Source organism: Patella vulgata, chromosome 5 (assembly GCF_932274485.2).
Source record: "Patella vulgata chromosome 5, xgPatVulg1.2, whole genome shotgun sequence".
In the NCBI taxonomy this organism is placed as follows: Eukaryota; Metazoa; Mollusca; class Gastropoda; family Patellidae; genus Patella; species Patella vulgata.
The window spans coordinates 1921525-1943911 of NC_065883.2; the positions used below are offsets into that span (position 1 = coordinate 1921525).

The 22387-nt window shown below is 36.1% G+C and overlaps 1 protein-coding gene across 5 annotated transcripts in view; it reads left to right on the forward strand.

Annotated features, from left to right (window-relative positions):
* Positions 1 to 22387, forward strand: part of LOC126822732 (LIM and SH3 domain protein F42H10.3) — an 86437-nt gene that overhangs the window by 27026 nt on the left and 37024 nt on the right. For 4 of the 5 annotated variants that reach the window (XM_056101440.1, XM_056101436.1, XM_050551766.2 and 1 more), the window contains exons 4-7: positions 4953 to 5057; positions 8240 to 8344; positions 18987 to 19091; positions 20213 to 20317. The exons of the other annotated variant lie outside the window; for it this stretch is intronic. In XM_056101440.1, coding sequence (XP_055957415.1) covers positions 4953 to 5057; positions 8240 to 8344; positions 18987 to 19091; positions 20213 to 20317 — 420 coding nt within the window. The remainder of the gene's footprint in view (positions 1 to 4952; positions 5058 to 8239; positions 8345 to 18986; positions 19092 to 20212; positions 20318 to 22387) is intronic. 5 annotated transcript variants of the gene reach the window in all.

Below are 22387 nucleotides of genomic sequence, written 5' to 3' on the forward strand. Positions count from 1 at the left end.
GTGGTATATGTATGTACATGTATATACCCCAGTCAGCGTCCTACTGCCGTTGAGTGCTGTACATGTGTGATTGTGTGTGTGAATAGATGGTTAGTGCTAAATGATAAGGTCGGCTCAATTTTTCGTCACAGGTCACGAGATGTAGTCAAGGCTAGCACTAATCCCAACCCTAACCCTAGTCCTGGACCTAGCCAAATTCTTAAACCTAACCTACAATCTCGCCAACATTTGCATGCCCTACCCTTATTTACATCTCATCGACCTTGACAAGAATTGAGCTGGCCATAACAAATAGATTTACACCAGCCAGCATCCTATTAAAAGAGTATAAAAATCTGCTATAATACCCAGTATATGATATAACATCAAGTTGTAATACCAGAAGTATTTAAATTATATATACCAGATGTTTATTAATGTATAAATAGATATATATTTGTCAGGTTTTAAACCTGCTTATCTGGGTCATATTATAAATTATATCTGATATCACAGATTATCTAATAGTGGTTAAAAGTGGTTGATATTTAACATAAGTAATAAATAACTGTTTATTTCCCTGAGTATAATAAAGGATGTTGGGGGGGCCATATTGGCGCGGAATAGACGTTATTTTCTGGGAATGGTATATCTAATATCCCAGATAACCTAATAGTGGTTAGAAGTGATTGATATTTAAAACAAAAATATAACTGTTTAATTACCTCACTATAATTGATATATAGTTAGTTTAAGGACGTTGGGGCCCACAGTGGAGCGGTATGGCCATTAATGGCCGAGAATGCTTCTTGGAATTTGTCCGTCTGGGTTTTGGAGCAGGATGGAAGACCTGGCAAGGAACAGAATCTAATCATTTGGATGGGACAAAAAACAAGGACACTTTATACACCATTGGTGGCATGTTAAAGATCCTCTGAAAATGGAGGGGTTGGGTGGCCAAATGATTAACGTGTGCAACTGGCATGGTTTCGATTCCCTGGTTGTATGTGATGAGCAGTAAGGTCGCCTGTCCAACCTCGTGGGTTTTCCCCGGGTTCTCAGGTTTCCTTCCACTGCTAAAGACCCCTTCGTGGTGTCGAGTGGACGTTAAACTCTCTCTCCCTCCCCTGAAAATGAAACAAAAGTAAGGTCATGTCTGAAATCTTGTCATTACACATGTAACCAAAATCTATTATATTAGTCTCAAAACCAAATTTTGTGCTGAACCTAAATCCCTAAAATCCCTAAATCCCTAAAAATGTTTAAATTATGAGTACAATCACTGACTATATTGTTATTGACACAGGCTCCTGTCACTTCATGCAGATCTAGGTTTTCACTTAAGAACATTAGATTGACTTCAAAGATTGCTTTCAACATTGCTTTCATATTTTAGTAACTGGTTTTATACTTTGTACATTTGGTACAGGGATACCATACATCACACATTCTTGAATGTTTTTTTCACCTATTTTTTATTACCTGAGATGTCCTCGAATGTCACCTTTGTATACTATAATGTTCATATATCAAGTAGCTTTTTTAATAAGCAGGGGGGTTGGATGACTGAATGGTTAGCGTGCGCGCTCTGTATCATAAAGTCTGTCATTGAGTCGACTGGCGTGGTTTCGAATCCCCGGTTGTACGTGGCAAGGAGTAGGGTCGCCTGTCCAACCTCGTGGGTTTTCTCCAGGTCCTCCGGTTTCCTCCCACTGCTAAAGACCCCTACGTGCAAGCGAATTGTGTAAATAAAATTAAACCATATGTTAGTCCCGAAATGACCTAGTTTGTGTCGAGTGGACGTTAAACCCCATTTCTCTCTATCTCTCTCTTTTTTAATAAGCTTATAAACGTAGATATCAAATGTTTTCATTTTTTTTGACCTGACATAAATTACACATAAATATAAAGTACTTTTATATATTTTAAGAAGAACTGCAGTGGCTCAGTGAGTAAGGCACAGACTCGCTACCTGACATTAACCTAATCCTGTGTCCATTTTTACCCTCATGGCACACTGTGTATACAGGTGACAATTCTATGGAATACAATTACAGATCATTATTGACCAACGTTTCGACTAGACTTCTGGTCATTATCAAGCAATGCTCAGTAATAAGCAGTGATTGTATTCCATAGAATTGTGACCTGTGTATATTCCAGTTCAATTACTAAATGCCATTGAAACCATTTAGCACACTGTATGGTGTATGCCCGTCTTCATTAGCCCGAATGGAGCAGTATGTTAAGCCCGAGTGTAATTTTATTTAGATATATTTAAGAAGATAAGACATATTTAATTTCTTTATGACCCAAACCTATAACCAGCTGTAAACGTTAAAACATTAAAGTAATCGTACCCATCTTAATATAAGACTTGATCTCACTTTAACTAGGTACATCTTATCAAGACCTTCAAGTAATAATACCCTGCATATTTCGACACTAATTTCGATTGGCTATTGACCCAGCTGGGGACCTCTCTGATTCCTTGATAGAAAATATCATCGCGAATACCAAGTCTAGTGCTTTCCAGCTAAAATGTCTACTTGTGATAATAGAATTGCATAGTTCAAGGTTCGTTTACTGTCAAGGTTTCCGTGGAGGTCGCCATGTTTGATTTGAGTGTGTCTGTGTCACAAACTCTGATTGGACAACGCTATTGTTCACTTGTCTGTGGTAAAGGGAGATAAGGTGCTTATAAGTTTGGGAATTACAGACTAATCTAGCAACAGCTAGATGTTGTAAAACTCGCGGTCGTTTGTCCAGGAACATATAATGTACTAGGGTGAGTAGGTACAAACATGTATAATAGTTTGATTAAAAAAAGAGGGGTTGGATGGTCGAATGATTAGCACATGCGCATTGTATCATAAGGCCTGTCATTGAGTCAACTGGTTTGGTTTTGAATCCCCGGTTGTACGTGACAAGGAGAAGGGTCGCCTGTCCAACCTCGTCTGTTTTCTCTGTGTCCTCCGGTTTCCTCCCACTGCTAAAGACCCCTACGTGCAAGCAAATTATTGAAATAAAATTAAACGATATGTTAGTCCCGAAATGACCTAATCTGTGTCAAGTGGACGTGAAACCCCATTTCTCTCCCTCTCTGATAAAAAAACCAACCTGTGTTATTAATCCGTGATGAACAGATTGACGCATTACGGATTGGGATTAAAATGTTTAATTTTAGGAATTTGAAGAAATGTCACACAACAGACAATATTCTCCCCAGTCTGCCCAGTCTCGGCCACGGTTGAGCAGTCGGGACAAGTGCCTGTCACTGTTTTACCTCTCTCGGCACGGGAGAGAACACAGGACAAATGCCTCTCTGGGCACAGTTGAGAAGACGGGACAAATGGTAGTCGTACCATGATTTGTTGGGGCATCTGTTTCATTGCACACATAGAAAACGTTTTGTCTCAACTGGCGGACATATTGATATGAGGAGAAGTTATTTGAGTCAGATATTTAATCATTAAAATGAATTGTGTTAGGTACTTCATGACTCGGTTATCATGTAGTGGTACTCTATTTTAGAATAGGTTATCATGTAACCTTACTCTATGATAGACTAGGTTATCATGTAATGGTACTCTATGATAGACTAGGTTATCATGTGACGGTACTCTATATAGACTAGGTTATCATGTAACCTTACTCTATGATAGACTAGGTTATCATGTAATGGTACTCTATGATAGACTAGGTTATCATGTGACGGTACTCTATATAGACTAGGTTATCATGTAACCTTACTCTATGATAGACTAGGTTATCATGTAATGGTACTCTATGATAGACTAGGTTATCATGTGACGGTACTCTATTTTAGACTAGGTTATCATGTAACCTTACTCTATGATAGACTAGGTTATCATGTAATGGTACTCTGTGATAGACTAGGTTATCATGTGACGGTACTCTATATAGACTAGGTTATCATATAACAACAAACTTAAAATACAAAAAAACAAAATAGTTATTGATAGTTCAAAATGTTAAATAAATTTATACTTGAATCCTCCAAGAAAATTTACATAAAGCTGATAAAAGATGAATATATATTTTCCCAAGATAAATTTATTTAAGGAGAAACTGTGTATTTCTGTTAGCATAATTCACTCAGACTTCGTCGGTGTCTGCATGCTATACAACACAGTGTATTATTAAAGCTGTTACATATTATATATGCGTCTCGCTATAAGATGACAGTAGTCTGTTAATGCCAACATCAGTTTATATAAACAATAATTTATACTCAGATAAAGATTAAGGAATGGGCTAGGCCTACATGTATAGTGCCAACATCAGTTCTATGATGAAATCACTTGGTGTTTTGTCTTTTTAAAAAAATAATATTTTATTGTTATTCTCATAAAAGGATTGAGGTACAATCTAGGCCTATGTTATCTTTCTTCTTGGCGTATACATGTATATGAAGCATAGGATTCACTGTGTATTGAATTAGAAAGTGCTAAACCGCAATACTTGACACTTCATCTGAGTTGAAGTATTTCATACATTTACCAGATTCCAGAAACAATTCATCTCATATTGCACAGAAAAAAACTTATTTATTTGTATTAGAATAACAACATTAATGTATTTATTATTTCAGTTATGGGGGGCGGGGGGGGGGGGGGTGGATGGCCGAATAGTTAGTGTGTGAATGGATCATAAAGTCTGTCATTGAGTTAACTGGCATGGTTTCAATTCCCAGGTTGTACGTGAGGAGTAGGATCACTTGTACAATCTCCTGGGTTTTCTCCAGGTCATCCGGTTTCCTCCCACTGCACAAGCGAATTATTGAAATAAAATTGAACCATATGTTAGTCCCAAAATGACCTCTCTCTCTCTCTCATTATAAAGAAGAATTACTGCTGTTCTACTCAAACAATTAAAATAATTTTGGGCCTTGATTTTTAGAGATTTTGATAAACGAAATTTATTATTTCTATTGAAATGTTTGCCAACAGGTACAGTATCATGAAAGTTTTGAAAAATCTAAAGGAACATATCAATTTGTGGCAGATAATCCGGAATTACTTCGACATCGACAGAATCAGCTCAACTCTAGTTTGGTACAGCTTAATCTATTTTTAGATTGTTCTTCAGAGTTATTTCCCCTTTCCACCACCCACATTCCCCCCAACTGTTTGATTGAATTTGTTGCCTAATTGGTTATGATTGTGAATTTTATACACCCAAATTGAATTGTTGTATATTGTTGTCACTCCTGTCTGTCTGTTCGTCCGTCATCCACAATTACTTGAGTATGCTCTAAAAGCTAAAGTTATCATCCGATTGCCAGACAATTACTTGCGTACGTTTTAAAAGCTAAAGTTGTCATCTGATTATACCCACTATGTCTGTTCATGAGATGAAATTTTTGGTCTTGATCAGTCTCTTGTAAATGGGGGGTTGGATGGCAGAATGGTTAGCGGGTGCGTGCTGTATCACAAGGCCTGTCATTGAGTCAACTGGCTTGGTTTCGAATGCCCGGTTGTACGTGACAAAGAGTAGGTTCGCCTGTCCGAACTCGTGGGTTTTCTCCGGGTCCCCTGGTTTCCTCCCACTGCTAAAGACCCCTACGTGCTCTCTCTCTCTTTCTCTCTCTCTTGCAAATGCTTCCATCACCTTCGAAAGTACCAAAAATATGACAGTCGTTATGGATTGCTCGGACAAATCAGCTGCTGTGGTTGTATGGTCTGTTGCCTGGCAACCCATCTTTAAGCTTTATTTTTGGTAGCAGTCGGTTTGTGTTTGAGATGAAGCTGCCCATGTTTGAAATTTGCACTAAGCGATCTGATTTTCCAGTTTCCCAACTAGTGATGATTTCTTTCCATCCAAATTCCATGTTAATATTTGTAATATCCTCAAGACATTGAATTAAACTTTCCCTGATTTTTGATTGACAGTGAATCGATGTTTGAATGCTTGGCTTGTGACATGGCTGATCAATCATTAGCTTAATGATGCCTCAAAGCGAGGATGTTAGTGAAAATTAATTATGAATCATGATGTTTAATTTATCAAATATTACAAATGCTGTATCTGTCCTCTTGATCGGACTTGATTTCCCATTAATAGTAGTGTAAGATGCAGGGCCTACCATTGAATAGCATCTTGTCATTCGGATGGTGCGAAAAAAACCCGAGGTTCCATATTGACTCTGGTGTGCAGGCACATCTACACGTAAAGGAACCCTTCACAGTTGGAATTCAATAGCTGTTAAGGCAAAATTACGCTCATAGCAGACTGTATGACATATACCCATCTTCATTATCCTTTCAACTGTGAAAATTTGAGTGAAAATTAATGACGAACTTATATAAATTTGATCAGTGACTTTAATATTGTAATTAATTACAAACATGTGACAAATGAATTTCGATAGCCTGCTGGACTTTACTCAGTCCGTTTAGTTGATAAGATAAGTCGAAGCTTACATAATTTATATTGTACATGTATCTGATTAACCTCAAAGTTTTATAGTAACACCACGCATAATACCCAGAGGGGGCCCACAGTGTCGGTAGTCGAGCAGTAAGGGCACTTTGGGGCCGACATGTAGCGTTGCTTAGTCGTTTGGACGTTCCTTAAAAAAAAACCAAGATATACATTTTAACGCATTTTACACACGAACATAGGAAAAAAAGTAACTATATGATAATCAAGTATCGTGGCTTTGATATTGGGCTTGTAGGTGACCGTAGTAGTACTTGGGTTTCTTTTTATGTTTTTAAAGAATCCAGCGTACAAGTGAATTATTGAGATATAGGCATTAGTCCTGTAATGGTCTGGTTCTCTCTCCCTATAGTTGAGAACAGGGGTCATGAATAAGGATCCAGTTTGTACCCTATTTATCATCAAGATAGGTAGTAAATTAATAGAACTGGTAATATTCCTATTCTTCCACGATTTGACATCCTCTTTAATTTAAACACAACTTTTAAGTCTTAAGGGACTGTCAACACTGCAGACACAGTTGTTAGTCGTAAGAGCTTTCAACACATCAGGCATTAGACACAACTTTTAGTCTAAAGGCTGTCAACACATTCAACACAACAGTTTGTCTAAGGGCCGTAAACACTGTTATTAGTCATATGGGCTGTTGACACTGTATTAACTCGCAAGTCTCAACTTTTAAGATGTCACCAGTCAAATCTAGTAACAGGGACAGTGCTGGATTATGGTGTTGGGTGCTGCAGCCCACGGTCCTTAACCCCCTAGTGGCACATCAGAGATTTTCATCTGCTTCAAAACAAACTGAAATTTCGAAAATCTTAAACAGAAATTGCATGGTCCAATATATAAGTAGCACAATTTTTGTTTGGATTAGTTTAGATGATCTGTTTATAAGACATTCTTCTGATTGTCTTTCTTAACTTATAAATGACTTAATGAATATCTTATTATTAACTCTTCCTCTTTGTTCAATCTTCTAATTTTTTATTCTAATTCTTTTCTATTTATATTGTATCATTGGCCTTTCTATGGGATGTAGATAATGTTGGAAGTAGGCATTTTGGGGTATTCCCCTATTTTGATGGATTGGTAGATGGGTGGTCGAGTAGTCTAATGCGTGCGCTGTAGATAAAATCATAAGGTCTGTTATGGTGTCAAGCACAGTGGTTTCTATCTCATTCTTGTAGCCTCGTGTGCCAACTTCACGGTTTCCTCCCACCGCTAAAGACCCCTACGCGCAAGCATATTATTGAAATGAAGTTGAAAAATACATTAGTGTTAGTCCCAAAATGACCTAGTCTGTGTCATGTGAAAGTTAAACTCTCTCTTTCTCAACAAGGCTTCGCTGGTCTTCATCATTGAAATGATTTGCTTGATAAAGACTAGTTGATAATGACTAGAGAAGCCCAGTCGAAACATCGCCCAGTAATAAGCAGTAATTGTATTCCATAGAATTGTGACTTGTATACTCTAGTTCAATTACTAAATGCCATTGAAGCAATTTATCCGACAAGGGAGCCACAGTGGCTCAGTGAGTAAGACGCTGGCTTGCTAACCAGGATGGTCCGGGTTCAATTGTCAGTGGTGCAGGATGGAGTGCCTGGCAAGGACAATGTTAGCGTATACCCATCTTCATTATCCCAGTTGGTGCAGAAAAGTAGGACGTTAAACCCCATTTCATTTGAAATCAATTATCTACATCCTGTTAATGGTTCGTATTTAGTTTAGAGGGTGAGGGAATGGGGGGGGGGGGCATCTGTCTTTGTGTTTGTTTTAATATTTTATTTATTTACAGATTGAATATCACAGTGATTTTGAAAAATCTAAAACAAAATACACAGTGACACCAGATGATCCAGAAATAGCTCGTCATTTACAAAATCAAAAAATGGCCAGTGCGGTACTAACTCTCTCTTTAAACATTGATTTGGATTTGTTTGCATGTTAGATCAGATTAACCCATAACCCTTTCTTTCTTCAGACAATTAGTCAAACCTGTCACATTTCAAACCTGTTACTCTGAACCCTGGTTTTGTTTCCAAATCATGTATCATAAACAGTTTCAATTATAGTTCCTGGAGATTTTTTTAGCTCGGTTTCTCATTGTCAATGGTACTGGATAAAGGGCCTCGTTGTCTAGGGTACTGGATGAAGGGTCTCGTTGTCTAGGGTACTGGATGAAGGGTCTCGTTGTGAAGGGTACTGGATGGAGGGTCTAGTTGTCAAGGGTACTGGATGGGGAGGGTCTGTTTGTTCGTGGTACTGGATGGAGGGTCTGATTGTCAAGGGTACTGGATGGATGATCTGGCCGTCAAGAGTACTGGATGAAATGTCTGGCTGTCAAGGGTACTGGATTAGAAGAATGGTGTAGAAAAGTAGGATGTTAAACCCCCATTTCATTGATTAAGATACATGTACCTGTCTGCTACCTTATGTTTTAAAGTTTGGTTTAACGTTATGTTCTGTGTCACTATTGGTATTTAGTATTATTGTGTTGGTGTTCCTATGATTCATGGCATGACAATATTTTGGTACTATGCCATCTTTTAATGAAGTAGCAATGTTGTTATTAATAACAAACATCCACAATCCAATTTTTGCGTGGAGTTAAAACATACTATAGTATGGCCATCTACAAACTTATTGAATCTTATTACAAACCTTCACATTTCTCAGGGGGAGCCACGGTGGCTAAGTGAGTAAGATGCTGGCTCGCTAGCCTGGAGGTCGCGTGTTCAATCCTTGCATTGGCCCAGTATAGGATCAGAACAGTAGGATGTTAAACCCCCTTTCATTACATTTCATTTCACATTTCTCAAATATAACATTTGGAAACAAGTTGTTTGTTTTTATTAAGTAAGTTGAGTTTACAGATAGATAAACAATGGGAATTATTTAAGACCATTGTAAATACAAGTATTAAAGTTTAAACTATTAGAATTTATAAATTAATATTCTTATTCAGCAAGAGTAAAAGCTGATATATGATGATCAGGTTTTCAATTATTATGATTTAAAGCTGCTTAAACAGGCATGTTTGAGATAAATCTGCCTTAATTGTTATCTAAATTATTAATAAGACATTAATTAACATCACCAGATCATAAGCAACCCTCAATGCCATCAGATGGCTCTGATTTTAAGTAGATTAGAATGGTTCGTCTATTTAATGAATTAATTTTAAAATTGAGAAGCGAGGCCAAGAATCGAATGACTGGTACGGTGGTTACAATGAAAGTCCACATTATGACAAAACTAAAGCTATGGATAACTTTGTGTTATATATTTTTGATATATACATGTAGCGAGAACAGCCATCTTTTTATCTAAATCTTACATAATGCCCCTTTAAAAACAAGTTATTATAGTTTGTATAAACCCAATGTTACTTTAATATGAAAACTGTATAATTGGAGTAGAACTAAAATAGAAGAGACTTGTTGACATTTCCTTGATAGACAAGGTCTTTTAGCATTTAGAAATTGAGAGAGACATTACTGGCTGTTAACAAGTTGGAAAAGTGATTTAAATTCTAGAAAGATCTCTATGACTGTGTGTAATTAGGTTTAGGTCAATACATCCTTGCTTCTTTAGCCATTATTATATAACACATGGCTGTTGATCGTTATCAACGTCAGACATTTTTTTGTAAAACTAAAATGAAATGTTTTCAGTAATGTTTTAATGATTGTTGATGACAGATACATGTATAAACTAGACAGTCTATATCGGACTGGATTTTACCCAAACCTGAGTTGTCTGTCTGTTAGGACTGTGTTTAGAGATTTTCAAAATGATAACATGTGTCATTAGGTGTGATAGAAAGTAAGCATACTCTGCATCATGTACAAGACCTGTCAGCGATATGAACTCTTCCCCCCCCCCCCTTCCTCTTTCCATGTTGTGGTGTAAAAAAAGTACTCTTGTTTCCTCCCACTCATAAAAACCCCTGCAATCTCCCTGGTGTCTTTCATTTAATCTAGTAGGCTACAGATGTGTCTTTTATTAAAGTGATAATTTCATATTTTCTAAGAAAGTCAAAACATAATTATTTCTATGTCTTTTGCCCAATAGGTTGTCAACTCACTATTATACGATCATAGGTGTCATTCTCACACTTAAAACTCATTTGCACCGGAAATAATAACACAATTACCTCCCAATTGCCTCCCTTGTTTTCTATTCTCCACCATGGAATAGCTATCTTCAAACGTTTGAATTTAAAGTTGAAAATGATGTTTTTGCCAATTTCTCAACTGGCAATAGTGAATTATAGGATTATTCTTTAACAAGGTAGGACAGTTTATAGAAACCATCTATTTTAGGGCTTTATTTTAACAAATTTTAAAAATATAACTTAAAAATATGAAATTGCAACTTTAAAGACATATCATGTACTAATAAATTAGTGCTGAAACCTCTTTTTCCAGGGGCGGTATTTATAAAAATTCTAAGAGTTGGAACCAACTCTTAACTGTCAAAAATTACTCCTAACTTTGTAGATTTTCCTAAGACCTATTTATAAAACATTTTACTTTAAGAATTACTCCTAACTATGACACATATTTAGGAGTCCTCCTGTAGCACTCCTAACTTGTTAAAAGTACTCTTATCTTGGTTAACATGGCCGTCCGTGTACGCCGCCTAAGAGAGTTTAAAACAAGAAGAGATTTCTTAGTGGAGTACAACAATGACGAGTTGATAAGGAGATATCGAATGGACATGGGTGGGATTCTTTTTGTGACAGATTTAGTTCGGCATCTACTTACGAGTCCTACTAAACGAAATTTCTCAATTGACGCTGAGATGAAGTTCACCATTACGCTTCGTTTCCTAGCTACTGGTAAAATGCAACTGTGTAGTGGTGACGATTTCGGCATCAGTCAACCTACAGTGAGTAGAGTGATTGCATGACATCAACACTGAGCTATAAATAACTTCAGGGAATCCCCGGATTTCCCATGGTTACATCGCTAAGAGTTTGGTTAGGACCCAAGTCTTACATTTAGTTCAAAGTAACTCTAAGACCCTTTATAAATATTTCTAAAGAGTAACTTTTAACTAAATGTTGTTTTAGGAAGTCTTAGAGTAAAAGTTATGAAAACTCTAAGAATTTTTATAAATACGGCCCCAGGTCTGTAAATATTAGTCTCAAAATGACCAGGCCCCGAGTCTACAAAGCATTCTCAGACTTAAGTTGAGAATTTACTCGAGATTGTTCGTCTTATTTTAACTATAAAATAGCCCTTTATAAAACTTTTATTTTAATGTATCAAATACATCAATAAGAAGAAACTATATTCAAAGTCTTGTGTTTTTTGGATCAAAGATATTTTTCATAAACAGTGATTGAAATTTGAGTAAATTCCAGTCTGACAAGGAGGAGGGTCGCCTTTCCAACCTCGCAGGTTTTCTCCGGATTGTCTGGTTTTTTCCCCACTGCTAAAGACCCCTACATGCAAGCGAATTATTGAAATAAAATTGAACCAGATGTCAGTCTCAAAATGACCTAGTTTGTGTCGAGTGGACGTTAAACCCCATTTCTCTCTCTCTCTCTTTTTCTCTCACTGCTAAAGACCCCTACACGCGAGCAAATTATTGAAATAAAATTGAACCATATGTTAGTCCCGAAATGAACTAGTTTGTGTCTAATGGACAGTAAACCCCATTTCACTCTCTCCCGCTTTGTGAAGGTGGGGCCCAATTAGTATTGAATGAATGTTAAACCTCCTTTCCCCCCTCTCTCCATGTGAATATATGAAACAATGTTAAACCTCATTTCTCCCCCCACCCTCTCTCCATGTGATTTCCCGATGTGGTTTCCCTTTGTCAGTGGTGCAGAACGGAGGGCCTGACAAGGACAGCTGTCTAGTCTTTCGGATGAGACAAAAAACTGAGGTCCCGTGTATACATTGGAATGCACGTAAAAGATCCCTTGGCAGTTGGAATTCGATATAAGAGTAGGCAATAGTGCCCCTGCCCGGGCAGAATTTCCCTCATAGCACACTGCATGATGTATGCCCGTCCTCATTAGCCCAGTAGAGGAGCAGAACAGTAGGACGTTAAAACCCCATTTCATTTCATTTCTCTCTATGTGAATATATGAATCAAATGTTAAATACGTAGACCAAAAAACGTGATATACCTAGTTTTTATAGTAAGTAAATAATGGAGGAATGAATATTTGATACAATATAAACATGTTGGGAGATGGGTTTTATATGATATTTAATACAGTATGATATATTGTATAAACATCTATATCTGCATCTTTTGGCAGGTTGGATTGCTGAATGGATAACGTGTGCGTGTTGTGTCATAAGGTCTGTCATTGAGTCAAAGGATGTGGTTTCGATTCCCCGTTTGGACATGACAAGGAGTAGGGTCGCCTGTCCAACCTCGTAGGTTTTCTTTGGGTCCTCCGGTTTCCTCCCACTGATAAAGACCCCTACGCGCAAGCGAATTATTGAAATAAAATTAAACCATATGTTAGTCCCGAAATGACCTAGTTTGGGTCGAGTGGACATTAAAACCCATTTCTCTCTTTCTCTGTATCATAAGGTCTGTCACTGAGTCAAATGGTGTGGTTTTGATTCCCCAGTTGTACGTGACAAGGAGTAGGATCGCCTGTCAAACCACGTACTATATGTGTTTCCGAAAAAGTCAGTCTAATGCATATGTAATTGGACCATTTCCTCGTATGTGTTTCGAAGAGTGAGAAAGCGTGCACACAGTATTAAAGCTACATAAAGAACAATATGTTAGTCTCAAAAAGACCTAGCTCCATTTTTGTTTCTATCTCAGTGATAAATGATATCAAACAGTATGATAGTGATAGGTAGACAAAACTTGGCTAATCTAAATGAAGTCAAATACAGAAATTTAAGAATTGTTCTCCACCTTTTTAGTGTCACCTCATGACCTCTAGATAAAAAAATGTTTATAGTTTGACCTCTGACCCCTGGATAAAACATGTTTTAAGGTTATTTGAGAAGATTTTAGTACTTAAAGTAGTAAAGTTACATCGACTGACATTGTTTATTTATAGTTTAACTAATGGGGGGGATAGTTTCAGAGCCATACCCTGCCATCGCTTTAAGTTTATCTTGACAGTTAAATCCCCACTTCACTAAATTTAAAGATCAACATTTAAACAAAATCGGATTAAAATTACACAATATCAAATATTTCAATTTCAAAATATACTTTCAGGGCCCTACGCGTTAATTACTTCTAGAGGATATATCCGTATTTTTACTAAATTTGAAGATAAACAATAATCAGCTTTAAATAAAATCAGATTAAAATATAAAAACATGGGAGATAATTCTCAAATATTACTAATAATCATCGTGTTGTATTTGAGAAATTCAAAATGTTTAAATCTCTAATCGCCGACTACATTTTTTTCGAACAATGCCTACGTATTCACAGCATAATCCATGCTAAAAAAATTTAAAAATTAACAACTTAATTAAAAGGCAAAAGAAAGGCAGAAATTCTAGTTTCATGGATTCAATCTTATTAAAGAGAGACGTCTTCGGACAATAACTAATCCATTCTAAAATCGTGCTAAAAGTTGACAATTTAATTAAACATAAATTATGGGAGATTATAATAGTTAAAAACTAGATAATGTAAAGGGAATTGGATGAAAATTTCTGTCAAATTGATCCACCCTGAACCAATATTTTAGTGATTGAATTTTCACCCTAGCCTGATCATCATTACTAAAGTCTGTTTTGATAAAAAAACATAATCTCGATTATCCATTTAATGATGTAATTATGAATGGAAGTCGAACAGGAAATCGGAACCCAATCCAATAAACATTGCAGGCTAGCGATGCCATTTAGAGTTGATTATGGTCTGGATAAGTTAATTAATGTCTAAGTAATAAATTAGATAACATTTCAGGCCTAAAGAAAGATCTGCAATAGGCAGATTTAGCTCTTGCATAATGTATGTCTAATAATACTGTCTAATATTTAATGTCCATTACAAGTCTGTTACGTATGTTTTTGCATTTTTAAGAAAACAAAACAAAATATCAAGGGTAAATAATCTTCTGAGTTGGATACAAACAGATTTAACTAGAGACCAATCAAAATATTTTACCCAAACACTTATAGGTATTGCTGGCTTGTTTATGTCGTCTGCTGAGGATGTCGAATGTTTTCCAATTTTCTTTTCATCGTATCTTTGTGAATCGAATGGAATCAAACCATTTTATAAAATCATATTGCTCTTGAATCATGAAAGAGGCCAACAGAAATCGCATCTGAATTTCTTGTCATGTGATAGTGACCATGGGAAATCAGAAGATTTCAGAATATTTTAAGCTAGCTCAATAAACGGCTCCGTCCTGGGCCCAAGATCTGCTTACTATTATTAAACTTAATTACCATAATAAACAGAGTTACCTCCCGTTAATTGCAGTTCGGCTGAAGACACAGATTTTTGGCTGTATTAGACTAATAAATGATCTTGACCTTTGTAAATGATAGCCTAAAACACTGACGGGGTTATGCTGGTTAATTTGATATCACATGTGGGGATAGGGCGCGGGGACGAAGCTTGATGAGCGAACATACTTACATACATCTTTGATTTTATTTATCTATTTTATAATATTTTAAACTTTAATGTAATATAATCAACAGGTTAAAGTTTTAACGTATCAAACTGTAGAAAATATTTGGCAATGAAATGATGTTGTCGATAAAAACAAGAGATTAGCAGACGGTAGTATTTTAAAGTGGTAGTAGAAATAATTTACCGTTTACTAATCAGGCTTTAATCTTCTAATTGTTGAATACGCATAAATTAATTTAGATATTCTAACAGTTTAAACTCGGTATAAAACGCTCGTCAGATAATATCCTTCGATGACATCATTAAATGTAAATAGTTGCATTTAAAGTTGAACTCCGTAGAAAACGATTCTCAAATAATATCCTCCGATGACATCATTAAATGTATAGTTGTTCTGATGGACCAAAAAACCAAGGTCCCATGTACACATTGACGTGCATGTAAAAGATCCGATTGCGATTTCATAGTGTTACTTTAAGTAGATATAATAAATCGTAGTTTTTCTGTCTTCAATGTTTTAAGTTAACTAAGAATCTCTAGTCATTCTTACTGCCAACAAATTTACCCAAAATAATTGGCATTGAGAGCTGTTTTCACCAAATCTATTCTGTATGACCTTGCTTCAAGAACACATTTCTCATCAGTGTAGAATGTAGTTTTAATAATATAAATAAACTCAGAGAGAAAGAATGTGGGTGCGATTAACTTGCACAGAATAATGGAAGGATGAAAATGATTTATTTGTATCATCGAAGGTCTTTGTTAAGGGAATAATATGGAGAGTGGGTGGTAATGTGTCAGGCAATTTTTGGGAGGGCATGGGAGGTGGTATAACACATGCAAGGGCGTGGATTTGTCATAACTTTTGGTGGGGACGGACGAACCCTGGAACCTTGCGATCAAAATCATGGGGGGGGGGGGGGGACAGAGATCTATTCGCCCCCCCCCCTTCCGATTCTAAGGGTGGACCCGTCCCCCCCCCGTAATCCACGCCCATGAACACATGTGCTAATTCTCTAATTTATATTCTCTATCATAACTTTTTCTAGCCCTTCAGAGGTCCTGTACATTGGGGTGCATGTAAAGGAACCCTTGATATTTGGAATTTGAAATATGAGTAACCTGTAGTGCCACTGCTTGGGAAAAATTGACCTCATAGCACACTGTATTGTGTATGTCCATTTTCATTAGCCCAGTCAGAGCAGAACAGTAGGACGTTAAACTTCATTTAATTTCATATTACTTATTCTTTTTCTACAGAGAGTGCATTTTGAGATATTCCCCTATTTTGTGATGTTTTCAAATAGCTTAATGCACACGCTTTAGATCTTAAGGTCTGTTATTGAGTGTAGTGGTGTAGTTACAATCCCAAGCTTGTAAGTGACAAGGAACAGGGTTGCCTGCCTAACCTCATGGGTTTTCTCTGGGTCCTCTGATTTCCTCTCACTGCTAAAGACCCGTACCCGCAAGCAAATTATTGAAATATGATGTTAGTCCCAAAATGACCTGGTTTGGTTTGAGTGGACGTTAAACCCCATTTATCTTGCTCTCTCCAATTTTGTTTTGTGTTTAACAAGCCTGTGAACAGGGGATTTCTTGATTGGTTTTATTTCATCTTAAGTAGATGTGGGATGAAAGTGCCAGATTTATGAAATAGAATGTTTCCATAAATGTTTTCTAATATCGTTTAAACATGCTTATTGTCAAAAATCCAAAATTGTGAAAAGGACAACAGCTGAAAACAGTACTAGAACTTGCCAAATGTATACAAATATTTATGGCTGTCGTTTTTCTGTCTGTTCAGGCTTGGTGGCTACACTAGGGCTGTCCTGAGAGTGAAATTTGGTGTATAGGAGTAGCTTTGAACAGGGAGTAACATAGGCTAGGTAGCTTTGGACAACTGCTTCCGGTTTCAGAATTTACGGGCACAACCTAATCCACTAGTGTCATATAAAATTGTGAAAAGGACCACAGCTTAAAACTTAATAGAACTTGACAAAAATCAAAATATTTGTATATGTCCAAAAGCGGGAGACATATCCTATTCTGTTCCCTTTTGCACACTACTTGATTTAATACGCCTTTCTCCTTTCAGCATACAAGTTAACTAATCTCTTCCAGATGCTATTTCCTAAAAAATGTAATTGTAAGAAATTATTATGCAACAATTAATAAATAAACCCTTCCCATGTGAAGTAGTTTGATTTCAGAAGTCTTCCTGGCTGTTTCAGGATATGAACTACTTGACTACTTGAAATAATTCACAAACGAAAATTTGTCTCTCTAAAAAACCGACATGACCTAAAAGTACTTATTCACTATAGACACACTGGATAAATATTAGCTGTACAGATTTTCTTTGAGTGGTATATACAAATTGATATATGTGTACACAAAAACATGATATTATGGAACTCAATCTCTGTTTTTATTCAATCATCGGGGTGATAATTTAAGAGGATCCTCAACGTAACATCACTTTAAATAGTAGATGTGTTTTATATTGTGTTATACTGTTTATAAGCTATAAATATAGTCAAGGTCAGTATATGGCTCGGTTACTGGGTTATTTATTCCCTAGTCCCTGAGGAGTTGTCTCCCTTTTTAAACCCAAAATTGGTTTGATAACTACTGCACAAACAAAAGAAATTATACCAGAATAAAAAGAGATAATACAGTGAGTTAAATACGCGCCTTGATCAAAATGGGAGTGAAAAAATATTTAGTTACTGAATTATCTGTCATATATACATGTACAAATGTATTGTGGGTTTGTTCCTGAAAATAATACGATAGTTATCTCCCCTTAGACCACAGTCGTGATTTTGGCTGAAAGTTGATTTAGATACACATCCTGATCAAAATGGGAGTGAAAAAATATTTATTTAGTGAAATATCTATCCAGTATATGTGTGCAAAAGTAATGTGAGTTTGTTCCTGAACATAATACGATATTTATCTCCCCTTAGACCACAGTTGTGAATTTTGCTGAAAGTTGATTTTGAAAATATTATTTTATTACATGCACTTTTCATGCAATGTATTTGATTTAATAATAATCATTTTTAAAGATATTTTGTGTGAATTTTGAATTCATTATGACTGATCGTGTGAAAAACGATGCATTTTGAAATTATTGTGTTTTTATAGTAATACTTTATAGCTGTATTTTGCCCAAGTTAAACATATATTTCTCTTTTATTTAAAAAAAAAGAACCCCTGCTGTTTTGAAAAATTACCAAGTATGTCATATTTTGAACAGAATGCCAACAATGTTTAATCCCCACCCCACCCACTTTTGTTTTATCTCTTATGAATTTTGTATGTATATCTATGAACATTATTGAAAGATTTTTTATATATTATGAAACATAGCATGATTTTTGTTGCTATATTTGAATATTTTTTCAGTTTTAGTTGATTTTATTTAATTATATATTTATGCAGTATAAGAAATTATTTTACAAGAATATTAATTTTATATGATATATTCATACAGAATATTATTATTATTATTATTATTATTTATTATTATTATTATTACAGCATATTTATAGTGCACCCTTTCATATAACATGTTCAGGGGCACTTTACAAAGTGACAATGTAAATCACACATAAACAACAAGATTATGGGCATGTTAACGATTGTATACAGAGTCAGTTAAAAGCCTGATTAAATAAATGTGTTTTAAGTTGTTTTTTAAAAGAATACAGAGATGTACAACATCTTAAACTAAATATTCACACATTATTTTTAAGTTTTAGTTTTTAGTAAATTTTTATTTAATCTTCGTAAATAATTGAGCTGGAATATTTTTATTTTGTATAATAGAAAATAACTTGAATTATTGTAGTAGTAGTATTTCGATGCATGTTTTACGTATTCTGTGCAAATCATTAAGTGATTTTTTGAGCTGGAATATTTTTATATGACAAATTCTTTAGATTACCTATCACAGTGACTTTGAACAGAAGAAGGGATCGTACACGCAGGTTGCGGATTCGTTAACCATGCAACAACAAATGAAGAGTGCCAAGCTTGCTAGTGTGGTACATATTGTTTAGTTTTTATTATTAATCTTTTTTTTTTTTAAACCCTTTACTGCTAGCGGAGGGAAAGGGGGGAGGGGGGCAGTGGTTGACGTGTATGAGTACAATCATAAGGTCTATCATTGAGTCAAGTGGCATGGTTTCGATTCCACGCTTAGGTTAATATGTGCGCTTTTGATATTAAGGTCTGCCATTGAGTCAAGTGGCGTAGTTTCAATCCCAAGCGTGTACGTGACAAGGAGTAGGCTCGCCTGTCTAATCTTGTGGGTTTTCTCAGGATCCTGCAGTTTCCTCCAACTGCTGAAGTCCCCTATGTGCAAGAAAATTATTGAAATAAAATAGAACCTTGTGTTAGTCCCGGAATTTCACTTTTGCCTGAAACTATTGCTACCCCTCTTGTCACCTCGCCTCGTCTATTATGCCTGGTGTGGAGTGAGAAAAGATTTCAGGATCTTTCAAGTTAAGTTCTCCTTTGTCAATAATAATGACTGCAAGACTCCCTAGAAAACTGTAAAATTGCCAAAAATGTATGATACCAAGTTGCAAATAAAGTTTAAAAAGCCCAACATTTCTCTATAGGGTCATTACGTGTCAAATCACCCAATGGGGCAAATCGTACCCCTTTTGATTTTGCTGAAATTACAGGGAAATCGAAGGAAGTATGGTTTAATTTTTCAATTTCTGGGTGATGTGACTCAGAATGACCCTATAATTTGTCAGTTATGTCAACCACACATCAAAGAAAAAATACTATACCAGTGCTTGTTACTATATTTAGAATGAATAGCACTGTTTCTATATCTAGAATGAGTAGCACTGTTTCTATATCAAGAATGAGTAGCACTGTTTCTATATCTAGAATGAGTATCACAGTGGCTGTTTCTATATTTAGAACAAGTATCGCAGTGGCTGTTTCTATGATTAGAATGAGTATCACAGTGGCTGTTTCTATGATTAGAATGAGTATCACTGGCTGTTTCTATATTTAGAACAAGTATCACAGTGACTGTTTCTATATTTAGAACAAGTATCACAGTGACTGTTTCTATATTTAGAACGAGTATCACAGGGACTGTTTCTATATTTAGAATGAGTATCACAGGGACTGTTTCTATATTTAGAATGAGTATCACAGTGATTTTGAGAAGACTAAAGGCCATTATACAAGTGTTCCTGATCCCATTCAGCTCCAACAGGCCATGAAAAGCACAAAAAATCTTAGTTCGGTACTGAAAATATTTACATTTTATTTTCATTTTTATACGTCCACATTCATAATGTGAACGTATTATGCCGTCGCCCCTGTCTGTGTGTGTGTGTGTGTGTATGTATGTATGTGTGTGTGTGTGTGTGTGTGTGTGTGTGTGTGTGTGTGTCTGTGGTTCGCCTACAGGGCGCAATTCTTCATGGATTTTCTTCAAACTTGGTATACTTATTCCTTATACCCCAAGGAAGATCCCTATTGTTTTTGGTGCATGCCCGACCCCCCGGGGCAGAGCCACGCCCATTTCTAGTATTTGTTTGTTTGTCGTCTACAGGCCACATTTCTTAACTAATAATCTTGAAACTTTGCATACACATTCTTTGTACCCTAAGGAACATCCCTATCGTTTGGGGTGCATGCCCAACCCCCAGGGGCAGAGCCACGCCCATTTTCTTTTCGTGTGTCTTTGTGTCGCCTACAGGGCGCAATTCTTACTGGATTTTCTTCAAACTTGGTATACTTATTCCTTATACCCCAAGGAAGATCCCTATTGTTTTTGGTGCATGCCCGACCCCCAGGGGCAGAGCCACGCCCATTTCTAGTATTTGTTTGTTTGTCGTCTACAGGCCACATTTCTTAACTTATAATCTTGCATACACATTCTTTGTACCCTAAGGAACATCCCTATCGTTTGGGGTACATGCCCAACCCCCAGGGGCAGAGCCACGCCCATTTCCCATTTTCTTTTCGTGTGTCTTTGTGTCGCCTACAGGGCGCAATTCTTACTGGATTTTCTTCAAACTTGGTATACTTATTCCTTATACCCCAAGGAAGATCCCTATTGTTTTTGGTGCATGCCCGACCCCCAGGGGCAGAGCCACGCCCATTTCTAGTATTTGTTTGTTTGTCGTCTACAGGCCACATTTCTTAACTTATAATCTTGCATACACATTCTTTGTACCCTAAGGAACATCCCTATCGTTTGGGGTACATGCCCAACCCCCAGGGGCAGAGCCACACTTTATATACTTATTCTTTGTACCCTAAGGAACATTCCTATCATTTGGAACATCCTTATCATTTGGAGTAGGCCCTACATGCCCAACCCCCAGGGGCAGAGCCATGCCAATTTTCTTTTTTAAACTACGGAATCGGCACATTCAGGACATGCTTCCATTAATATCATTCGCTATTTTATGCCCTCATTAAAAACAATTCATTAAGTTTATACACTCATTAACATCATAGTCCCATCAACTCCATATTGATTCTTTGATTTCATGCTCTCCTTAAAACCACAGAACGCCATTTACATTTTTCAGAAAATTGTGTTAACCCAGGCCTGAATGTACATAAATTAGATTATTAAAGAAATAAAAATCAAGATCGCAACAATAAATAATTTGTAGGTTTGGATTCAATTGAATTAAATAGAGGCGTGTCAAAGACGTTCAGCGAAACGAATAGATGTCAACGGCTGGCTTAAAAGGGATATAGACGAAACGGCGCTAATCCAAAACGACCAAAACTAATGTAACCGTGTAAAGTTAAAACGACCGGATCAAAACTGTCAAAAATGTGATAGATATTTATCTAAATATACGACAATGGGTTCTTATTATAGGGCGTATGGCTCTTATTTTTTAGAACCTTGAAATGTACAAAAATGGCTCTAAAAGCAGATATTAATGTAATATGAATGTATGTAAAGTGATCTATATTCAATTTTGTAGAAAAAAAATATTGTAATTTTATGTTCCGTGAAATACGCGAACAGTTCAAATTGAACGACGTTCGTTTACGCCTACTTAATGCATTCTACAAGTTTTTAAAATATTATTTTATCGTTTGTGAATCAGCCTTTACTAATTACTTCCACATTGTGTTGTAGCATATGTTTTTATTTGTTCATTACAAAATGGCACCAGAAACCATAGGGTACATGTCTCGAGTACTGATTATAAAATGCTAATTGTATCTTAAATACAGGATATTAGGATCCTATATCTTCACGGTAATATAACAACATCAATATTGATTGAAATTGATCAATATTGAATTCTAATTTATGTTTTTAATTTCAAATATTATG